At 40.8% G+C, this 10,871-nt stretch overlaps 1 protein-coding gene and 1 non-coding gene across 2 annotated transcripts; one reads left to right on the forward strand and one right to left on the reverse strand.

Annotated features, from left to right (window-relative positions):
• Positions 1 to 55: 55 nt before the first annotated feature.
• Positions 56 to 246, reverse strand: LOC146557962 (U2 spliceosomal RNA). Its single transcript, XR_014888835.1, has one exon. It is a non-coding gene; the product is annotated as a U2 spliceosomal RNA (small nuclear RNA).
• A 7,677-nt stretch (positions 247 to 7,923) lies between these two features.
• Positions 7,924 to 10,818, forward strand: LOC146557963 (serine/threonine-protein kinase pim-1-like). Its single transcript, XM_085246314.1, has 9 exons — positions 7,924 to 8,155; positions 8,548 to 8,784; positions 8,910 to 9,035; positions 9,159 to 9,253; positions 9,392 to 9,439; positions 9,524 to 9,742; positions 9,832 to 10,012; positions 10,099 to 10,269; positions 10,359 to 10,818. Exons 1-9 carry the CDS (start codon positions 8,095 to 8,097, stop codon positions 10,448 to 10,450), a joined length of 1,230 nt encoding a protein of 409 aa, XP_085102440.1. The 5' UTR covers positions 7,924 to 8,094; the 3' UTR covers positions 10,451 to 10,818.
• The last annotated feature ends 53 nt before the right edge of the window (positions 10,819 to 10,871 follow it).

The following is a 10,871-nucleotide window of genomic DNA, read 5'->3' on the forward strand; positions in this document are numbered from 1 at the left end:
AGAAATTTCTTTGCACAAACTGTTGAGTCAAATGCCATTTGTTTTTCACAGCTTCAGGGGGTGCACCGTTCCTAGAAATACTGCAATACCAGGTCGATGCGTGGAGTGGACGGAGCAAGCCCCTATTCCATCTCCCTGCTCCAAAAATCAATTTAATATATGGTCCCCGGGTAGGGGACGTATCAGATATTAAACTGATAAGAACAGATACTACACTTGATCTTAGCCAAAAGGCCGAGAAGCGATACCCACATATCGCACGACAGAAACGACTCATTCTGCTTACTGCAACTCTAACTCATGGTTACAATGAAGAACACAGTCGCCTTCTAACAAATGGTAGAGGACAGGTCGATGTTTTACTGACGTTTTACCTCCGAAACATCACAATATAACTATGGTCGGCATGTTTCAGTTTTTAAACGGCGCCACATATATGACGACACTTTAGTTTCTGAAACGCCGGTCAGCGCATGCCGGTTAATGAGATTCAAAATCACGTGGTCGCCTGCAGTCCAATCAGCGGTCGTTGAGACGGAGCGTCTTCAATTCATTTTTATAACTTTCTTGGCGTTATAATTGTTTTCATAATATGATAATTACATACTGTTAAATTTTTAATGTTTCTCCTCCCGGTAACTGTATTCCTGTTATGTCTGGGCTTTCCCTAATTGCACAAGCCAACGGTTCTACATATAACATGTACAGTAAGACTGAGAGGGGGCGACCTTGGCACAGACCTCTCATTTGTCTTTCATCCCAGCTTTTTTGGGGGTGACTGGGTGGGGGGATATTGCTCACAGCAAATTCCTAAAAACTCCTATTGATCATTGTTGCTCCCATAGATACATTTCAGTTTACCAGTCATGAGGCTCCAAATTATACCAGGAGTGGGGTTTGAACCTACGAGAGCATGCGCTCATTGGAGCTTAAGTCCAACGCCTTAACCACTCGGCCATAGGGTTTACAGGGATGGAGGACTCAAATGAGAAAATATCCAGCGAGCAGCAGTTTTTGGTGCAATGTTTCAAAACAAGCTATGCAGAAGAGCATGTTTGGGAGCACCGTACATCTGACTTTGAAGCAGATGGGCTACAGCAACAGAAGGCCAAAATGAGAGCCACACTAACAGCTACAACAACTTTTTCAAGAATATTATTTTATGACAGACTTGAGCATGAATGATGAATATGAATCGGAAACAACAATGAACAACAATGTGAAACTGCTCATGAATCATTTAATCTATGAGTGAAAGTAGTTTTCTTTAATCTCCTCCTCCTTTAGTTTGCCTCTCCTCTTTATAAGCTCCAGCTCTCTTCTCCTACTCACATCTCTAAACAGTAAAGATCATTTACACCTCACACTGACAACATGCTGTGGACCTTCTGCACTCTCATCACTGCTCTAACATGTAAGATCTTCTTATTCCATTTTTTAGTCCATATTTAGAGCTAAACTTTAAACTTCTATTTTTTCTGTGTTTCCTGGCAGATGTTGATGCAGTGATTGTGTTGACCCAAACACCTGCTGTCCACACAGTTTCTCCAGGTCAAGAAGTTGTTCTCAACTGTAACATAGAGAGAGATGATGGGAATTCTGTTAGATGGTATAAACAAGTTCCTGGAACGGTTCCTCAGTATGTTCTAAGATTTTATCATTCTAGCAGCTCACCCAGCTTTGGAACAGGATTCTCCTCAGACAGATTCAACTCTAAGTCCTCATCAAACATTGATTACCAGTTCATTATCAAGCGAGCAGAGACAGGAGACTCTGCAGTGTATTACTGTCAGACATGGGATGACTCTGCCAGTGCAGCTGTACCACAGTGATTTAGACAGTGACAAAAACCTCCTCATTAGTACTTCTGCTTTTTTAGAAACTTTCACATGCAAAAAAAAAAAAAGACCCATAAAAGAAACCCTGTAATGTGCTATTAAACACTAAATCCTCCATTTTTAAATCCTTTTTAATCTTCATTATTAAAGGCATAAAGAGGAAAGCACTGAAATATGTACATCTCATTTACTCACATCAGATCACATAAACCAAACTATCCAACATATAGTATTATATGTTGCTGCAAGCTATTCTTAATAACAGAAATTTTATAGATACTACTCACAGGTCTAACTGTCCAACAGCAGTTTAACTTATCATTTAAAAAAAAGTGTAGTTAACATGCAGTTTAAAAAATATATATAAAGCTATACTGAAGCTAGTTTAGAGCTTCTACACCATCTTCATTTACATTTAGTTTTGATTATTCAGAAACATATTTTTAAGGCAGAAGGAAAATATAGAAGTGTGAGGATAAGGACACTAGTGATAAATGTTTGATTCTTTTACAACCATTTTTAAGAACACGGTGTGATTTATTGTAGCTATTGTATTATTATGGTATATATTTTTCTATCATTTGTAAAAATGATGACGATCAAACTGACTGACATAATACTCATGGGAAGGAAATATACAGTATTTACTCAGTGTCTTTTCTGCACACTGCAATTCTGTCAAGAATACTTGAATGTGTTTTAAGTATTTTACTATTGGGTGGCTGTAGCTCAGGTGGCAGAGCAGGTCAGCCACTAATCAGATGGTTGGTGGTTTGATCCCAGGCTGCCTCCTGGCTGCATGCCAAATATCCTTGGGCAAGATACTAACCCCATGTTTGCCTACTGGTGGTGGTCAGAGGGCCCGGTGGCGCCAGTGTCCGCCTCTGTCAGTGCGTCCCAGGGCAGCTGTGGCTACAATGTAGCTTGCTATCGCCAGTGTGTGAATGACTGAATGTAGTGTGAAGCGCTTTGGGGTCCTTAGGGACTAGAAAAGCGCTATACAAATGCAGGCCATTTACTTGTTTAAATGATTAGCACTAGTGCTCATAAACCACAACGTAATGATCTGTGAATGTGCTTGAAAGCGATTGTTTACAGTACACAGCAGTTATGTTAAAAATATGCTTCTCTGTTATCCGAAATAGAAATACAAAAACTAAAAGTTTTTTTATTTGCAAAAACTAACAGATCGAAAAAATACATTCCCCAAACAAACAAAACAAACTTTGTTGTTGATGACTGATGAATAAAAATAACAAAAAAGAATGCAGTACAGTAGAATTGTATTGCATGGGATCATTTTACAAATAAACTAATGCCAACAAATAACTAAAGCACAATAAACAAACATTGAGCTTATTTGAAATTCATCCATCCATCCATCCATCCATCCATTTGCTTCCGCTTATCCTTTTCAGGGTCACGGGGGGCGCTGGAGCCTATCTCAGCTGTCATAGGGCGAGAGGCAGGGTACACCCTGCACAGCATCAGGAAAAAGGAGCACGAGAAGCTTGAGAAATACCAAAGGCTCAGAGAAGAGCTCGAGAAGATGTGGAGGGTTAAGGTAACAGTGGTCCCAGTGGTAATTGGAACACTCGGTTTGGTGACTCCCAAGCTAGGTGAGCGGCTCCAGCAGATCCCAGGAACAACATCAGAGATCTCTGTCCAGAAGAGCGCAGCCCTAAGAACATAAATAAACATAAATCAGAATAAATTTGATAGTATTGACATTATATAAATTAGAGATGGACCGATCCGATATTACGTATCGGTATCGGTCCGATACTGACCTAAATTACTGGATCGGATATCGGAGAAAAATAAAAAATGTAATCCGATCCATTAAATATCACGAAATCACCTCGCAAAACTTGCAACATGCCGTAACTCACCTCAGAACGTTAGCACGTCGGAGCAGTATGCATCACGTGATAGAGCGGCTGTGGCATGCGGGACCTGTCGGTGGTCTGGATAGCATTTGGAGCTTCGCTAGCAACCTGGCATTTCATCTCCGACAAAGTTATCCCCGAGAGAAGTAAAGCAAGTGTGTAAGTCCATCTCTGAATGTTTGTAAAGCATTCCTGCGTTAAGCTTAATAAGCGACTGCCTCTTCTTGCTAACAAATGCACAAAAAAACCCCCAAAAAGAAATCTTTCTACCTTCTGCAAAGTTCATCGCCCCAGAAAGACAAGTCAAAACAAGTAAAAAAAAAATAAAAATGTAACAGCCTCCCGATTATGACCAATATATCATTTACGTCACTGATACATCCGTAACTGAAATTAACTCAGAACAATTTGTTTATTTTTTTAAATGGTCATTCAGAATCAGAAGATTATTTACGGTGATGTTTTTGGTGGGAGTGAAACAACAATCTACTGATAAAACCAATAAAAATAAGATATGATAATAAGAAATAACCACTGTTGGAAGCCTTATTTACTCTTATCGCCTTAATCATGTGCAGTAATTAAAGTTGAAATGAGAAACTTTGCATTTGAAAGATGCTCTTCTACTGGGCACTCAAAATGCTTTCTTACAACAAGCATCATTCATCCACACCTTCATACATAATGTGCGCACATTTTAAATATAAATTAATATTACTGTAGCAGTATTTTTTTTTTTTTTTTTAAAAAGATAAAATGGCCACATTTAAGAAGGCAGGACCTGCAGTTATTGTCCTTTTCCAGACATTTATCTGGCACTTACTTTGGGGTTTTCTGCAGCTCGTCCTCGGGGCCCTCCAGACACAGAGACAGCAGGTCGTAACCCAGGATCTTCTGGGCTATGGTGAACATTTCTTTAATGTTGGGGTATTTCAAAAGTCCTCTGCCCATGCCCACAAACTGGCTGCCCTGACTGGGGAAGAGGAGCACGGAGCAGCCGCTGCTTTTGGGTGAGGCGCCGCGGCTGGCTCGCTGTTCGGGGGAAAAGCGGGGGCTTCAGCCGGAGGAGGGTAATCTCCAGCCGTGGAACCGGGCTTGTTGGTGGACAGCGTCCTGCTCAGAGAGACCAGCGACCTGACCTTCCCTCTGGAAGATGCCGCCATCCTGACTGCCACTGATGCCAACATGAGCTGTTCCTCATCCAACGACGTGTCTGCAGATGAAATAAGACGCACAGCCCGCCCGGACAAACTGTAATCACCAAAAGAGTCAACTCAATTCTGACATCTGCTCGGCATGACACCTCACAGGGAGACGAAAACAACCGCCAGAGGAAAGAAAAGAACAAAATCTTCAGCGAAGGAAGATGATATCTCCAATAAAACTATTTTTGAAGCCATTATGGGACTTGACAAAAAATTTGAAGCACAACTGGAGGATATCAAGGAACAAAACAGACAAAGTGCAGCTATGGTTGCCAGCTTGGCTAAGGCTGTAGAGTTTAACGCTGCAGAGATAGCTGATTGCAAACTGAAAGTTGTTAAACTGGCAAATGCGAATGAACTGCTGCTTAAAGAAAACGAAGACTTGAAAAGAAGAGTGAGAGAACAAGAGCGCTACCGAATGAGGTGGTGCCTAAAACTGAAAGGGGTGAAGGAAGACAAAGACGAAAACATTAGAGTGAAGGTTTTGCAAACGCTTCAGAAGATTGCCCCTGACTTGAACTTAGAAGAGGCTGTTGATATTGTCCACCGCTTAGGGAAACAAGTTGATGGCAGAAACAGAAACATCATTATTCTATTCACACAGAGGCGAATTAAAGAAGAATTGTGGAGGCGCACCAAAGATTCTTCAACCTGCAAGCAAGAAGGCATCAGCTTCGCAGAGATGTTGCTGCAGGAGGACATACAAGATCGACAGCGCCTATGGCCTCTGGTGGAGGAAGAAAGACGTGCAAAACTACAAATATCTGTAGTTTCCACTCCGTATATTTTCAAAACAAACTCGTTACTTTGGGTTTAACGCATTTGGGGGAAGTTAATATTTCACGTCACTGCAGGCCTTCAAACAATGAGATTTGAGCCTAAACAGTGAAAGGCAGTCGCGTTTTAATCAGTAGAGGATGTCGCATAAAAAGAGATGAAAGAACAAACCATGTACTGTAGTGTTGATTTATTTATTTTTAGCACAACACCTGAACAACCCCACGTGCCCATAATTTGCGGTACTTCAGAAAAAAAGGAGTGAACATAAAAGGGAGTAAAATGTTGTGTCAGGTAATTTCAAATGCAGCATTTCTATCACCTCAACAAACACTAACTGTGTTACAGTGTGTTGCTATCTAAAGCTCTACTTGCTGTATTTCACAGGAAGAGAAAGAATGAGAGCTAACTTCACTCAGAGATATAGAAAGAAAGAGAAAGAAACCAGGCTGTATTTAAAGGTAAGGACTGCTTAGTGATATTTGATCAAATGTAGTTGTATTTTCACAGGGACATAAAGTGCTTGTCTTACTCCCTTCTTCTAGCTCGAAATTACTTGCCAAGTGGTAAGGACCGTTCATGGTCACACGGTGAGAACATTGGTGTTGACTATGAAGAGATAGGGTCAGACAGGGGAGGGGCCAGTCAGATTTATCAACTCAACCTCCTTAAAGCATGGAGAGAGGCTGAAACCAATCTCTGGTGAGCCCGGTTAAGGAAAGAGATGAGTTGGTGCCTGAGATGCCAAATTCCAACATCCTCATTCCCGCCATTGAGATAACACTCTCACACAGGCCCAGAGAGCAGATGTTGCTGCATTGCAGATGTGTTATACCCCCTGCCCAGCCGAATGACTCTCAAAACGAAAATTTTGCAGAAAATCAATGTGATCGCTTGAATCACTGGAATTATCATCTCGATATCTCTTGTCCTTCTTTCATTTCAGACGTCTTGAAAACAAGTTTTAACAAAGTCCTGGAGAAGTGCCCAATGCTGGAGGACCTCCTGCTTTACCCCTGGCTCAGATAAACTCCTCTCTGACACAAACACACACGCATACTGAATTCACATCTTGCCATACAAATGTGATACAGTAACCAACTTTCTTTCTTTCAGAAAGAAAGAAAATTGGGAGATTCAAAAATTTCCTCACAGTAATGTTTGCATCAGTCTATCAGACGAATCCCCTCCAAGTCCAATATTTACATCAGTTACAGTGATAATGCTTGGTGTCTACTTTCAGCCACCGCAGTAGAATGCCAGGAATGAATCTCATTGAAATTGTAGTTGCATTTGCTATTTCATTTAATTGTCATGGATGATACACAGATAACCCAACAGCAAACAGAGGAAAACAATGGGCTTAAATACACAGAGGGATAAATGAGGGAATAAGACACAGGATGAGAGCACAGCTGCGAGAAATCACAAACAACAAGACCATGGGGAAGGAAAACTGAAAACACTAATATAGTCTAAGGAGCTTAGAAAGAAAACGTCTGGACTTCTTTAAGTTGCTTGAAGATGTTCAAGCAAAGTTTAAGTTCTTTTCATCCGAGAAGGTGAAACATCTTCAAGCAACTTCAAGTCCAGACGCTTTCTTTCCAAACTCCTTAGACTACGATGACCTAGATGACTGAGAACCTTCACAGACATGAAAACACTAACACAGCACACATGACTATCAAAGTAAAACAGCAAACAAGAGACTTTTACAAAGACACAGAGTTGACACAGAGACATGACTGACTGGGGAGAAATTGGGAAACATGGAAACAAGAGTGACTAGACATGACACGTGGGACACAGGGGCAAGGCAAAGTAACAGAAACCTAAAGCCTAAGAATATAACACAAGAAGAAAACAATAAAGAGAACCAAAAACATACATAAGAATAATCAATGAATATAAATGAACAAACACAAAACACTGGGTCACAGACTCACTACCATGACAGTTAAATGTACATAATAAATACTTTAAATCAGATGACAATGTAGCTGACACTGTGTTTATTATAATGTGTGTGGTCAACCACAAATCTTCATACTGTCATCCATAGATGAGGTCTTTATACAAATGATGAAAGATAATGAAAGAAACTGTTTAATTGATATGAAATGATTGAATTATAAGAAATATTATGGCTTTGTCTGCCAGTGTTTTTCTGTAAACTACTTTGAACTACTGGCAGTCAGTGAAGTCACTGAAAGGCAAGATTCTATGTTGTGTTGCCGTAGTTTCCAGAGTTTACTTATAAAGCTCACTTACAGAATTCAGTTAGAAAAGTCAAGCATTTGAAGGGTGCACATTTGAAGGAATATTAACTCAATCTTAGCTCATTACGGTTTACATTTTCGATTTTAAAGGGTCTCCGAAATTACAATGAAAAAGGAAACAAGAAAAATTGCCACTCCAGCCGATAAGAAAGATTCGGGAGATCAAGGTAAGTAAAATAATAAAATCAAATCCTGGTAAAATCCAAATCCTAGAAATGTTGACACTGTGTGAATCATTTTTGGAGCAATTGAATCATATGTTTAATTGAAAATAGCTTTAATACAAGATGTCTAATCAAAGAAAGGTTACCGGTCTTTTGGTAAAATAATGTAATAAGTTTATTCTTGGACTCAACAGTAAAAACAGACCAACAAGTGCCATCAAGATCTAAGACTTAGTAAACCTAGTATCAACTCGCACTGATCAGTTATTTTTTTCATCCCAAGATTAAACTTGTGATCATTTAAGCAAAAGCAATTTCAAATTCTTTGCCATCAAACTGCTTCCAGTCTTGATGTCGGGGACTCTTTTTCACCACTGTGTTGTTGTCGTTTATAGATTGTAAGAGCAGGACTGCTAAAAGAAAGGCCAGTCCTGAAAAGAAGACCCCAATGAAAAGGAGGAGGGTCGCTGAGCAGGCTGGTCCTTCCACCAGCTCAGATGTGGTCAAAGGAGTGAAGCGCAAGGTTGTGCAAGATGAAGAGGACACAACAAAGAGAGCAAAGAGGGCTAAACTTCTTGACCATATGAGCGGTGACAAGGAGCAAGCATCCTCCTCGTTGGACTCTGGTAAAGGTAGGCTAATTAGTTGAATAAGGGGGTAGATTAAGTGTGGTTGCTAGGTTTAAGATATTGGTGTTTAGTGTTTGTGTCTATCATCCAGTGAGCTGATATGCTTTTGGTGTTTTCCACATCTCCAGACTTGAACAACAAACAGGTGTGCGCAAAAAATGGCAAAAGAAAGGCCACGGGAGACGACAGAGAGCCACCCAAGAAAAAAAAAAGGAATGTGGACCAGGACAAAAAATCAGTGGCAGACCAAAAACGTAAGTAGCAAGCAGCTTGGGTTTTATATTCAGGGGAAGGGCAAAAGGAACATTTAGGCTACAGAGGAGAGTAATTTGTGTCACAGCTGTAATAAAACAAGATTTGCTGTTTTGTCTGTTCAGGTGAATTCCAAGCCAGATATGTGGAGGAGCACCAGCTCGGAGAAGGAGGCTGCGGAGCAGTGTTTTCTGGCTACCGGATAGAAGATCGTTTTCCAGTAAGTGTTCAGATGATGGTAGTAAGACAGGCAGTAACGCAGATAATGGATAATATCGTAAACTGAGACGTCTGCTGTGTTTCCACCTTTCATTATGTCATACTGAGGAAATGCTCACCAATGCTCTGTGTCTTCTAGGTTGCCATCAAACACATTCCCAAAAATAAAGTCTACTGCAAAGTGGCGGTAAGCGTCCAACACTTGAATTAGTTTTACATTACTGGATTGAATGCGGCGTTCCTCATCATCCACTTTGTTGTAATATTTCAGGATGAAAGCGGGAAGATGCTCTCGGTGGAAGTGGCCATTATGGTTAAACTTGCAGGTGAAGCAGAAGGGTCAGTGGGAATATCAGCACCTGTGTCCTTGCTGGAGTGGTTCGACCTTGGCAAAGAGCTGATCCTGGTGCTGGAGAGACCTGTCCCCGCTGTGGACCTGCAAAAATACAAAGCAGAATATGGAAGAACCTTACCAGAGGACAAGGCCAAGGTAGGTTGACTGGGAGAGCCTTAGACTGTACAGCATTCAATCAAGGCAGAAAAGCATTAACTCATTATTGTGTTTTTCATCTTTTCCAGGTCATTCTGAAGCAACTAGTTGATGCTGTAAAGGAACTTGAGGATAAACACATCTTTCATCGGGACATCAAGGGAGAAAACATTCTGATTGAGACCGGCTCCGATGTGCCTCGAGTTCGCATCATTGACTTTGGACTGAGCTGCTTTGTTAAACAGCGATCTCTGTATCGCGTCTTCTATGGTAACATATTCTGCTCCTGCTTTTCACAGATGTAGCAATTTGTGTCTTTTGTTTTAGAAGAAATTGTAATTGTGTCTGTTTGTTAGGCACTCCTCTTCACACCCCTCCCGAGTGGTACAGGAGGAGCTGCTACAGGTGTGGACCCACCACGGTGTGGCAAATGGGAGTGGTGTTGTATGAAGCGCTTCATGCACGGCACTTTAGTACCGAGAGGTTCCTCGCAAAGAAACTGAGCATCAAAAAGCGTCTGTCCACAGGTAAGAAAACTTCACACTTCCAGATTCACTGATGCCTTGGATCACTAGAACTATCATCTTCATCTTTTTGATCTTTTCTTTCTTTCAAGAATGCCAGAATTTCTTGGAGGCATGTTTAACTATAGCCCCGGAGAAGCGCCCAACACTGGAGGAGCTCCAGCTTCACCCCTGGCTAAGATAGCACACACAAACACACAATTCACACCTTATCATATAAGTGTGATACATTGTGGTAACCTCCTTTCTTTTTTCTGTTGGACAGGAATGGGTCAATCTTAAAAAATAAATAAATAAAAAATTAGCTTTTTCGGACTTCCTGTAACCCCCCCAGCCATCCCAGGAAAGGGGATCTCTCTTTGAATGGGCTTTCCCGAGGTTTCTTCCCATCGATCTGGCCCCCTGGGGAGTTTTTCCTCGTCTTCATAGAGAGCTTGGGCTGGGTCAGGAGCTCCATCAAAACTGTCTTTATTTGATGACATTAAAGTCATCAAATAAAGATGTGTTTTACTTAAAGTAAAATTGGATCAAAATAAAACTTGTTTAATTCATCTTTGCTGAGGATTCTCCTTCATTACTATTTTGTTTTGTTTTGTTTTTTTTTA

Source organism: Mchenga conophoros, linkage group LG15, assembly GCF_057382185.1.
Source record: "Mchenga conophoros isolate Kocher_MC1m ecotype Shallow Benthic linkage group LG15, M_conophoros_male_GT1.1, whole genome shotgun sequence".
NCBI lineage: Eukaryota > Metazoa > Chordata > Actinopteri > Cichliformes > Cichlidae > Mchenga > Mchenga conophoros.

What these genes read in the sequence shown, in the direction of transcription:
- LOC146557963 (XM_085246314.1), top strand. Translation starts at nt 8,095, where the DNA reads ATGAAAAAGGAAACAAGAAAAATTGCCACTCCAGCCGATAAGAAAGAT. An exon ending in GGATAGAAGATCGTTTTCCA is followed by an intron (nt 9,254 to 9,391) that starts GTAAGTGTTCAG and finishes TGTGTCTTCTAG; the next exon opens with GTTGCCATCAAACACATTCC. An exon ending in AAGTCTACTGCAAAGTGGCG is followed by an intron (nt 9,440 to 9,523) that starts GTAAGCGTCCAA and finishes GTAATATTTCAG; the next exon opens with GATGAAAGCGGGAAGATGCT.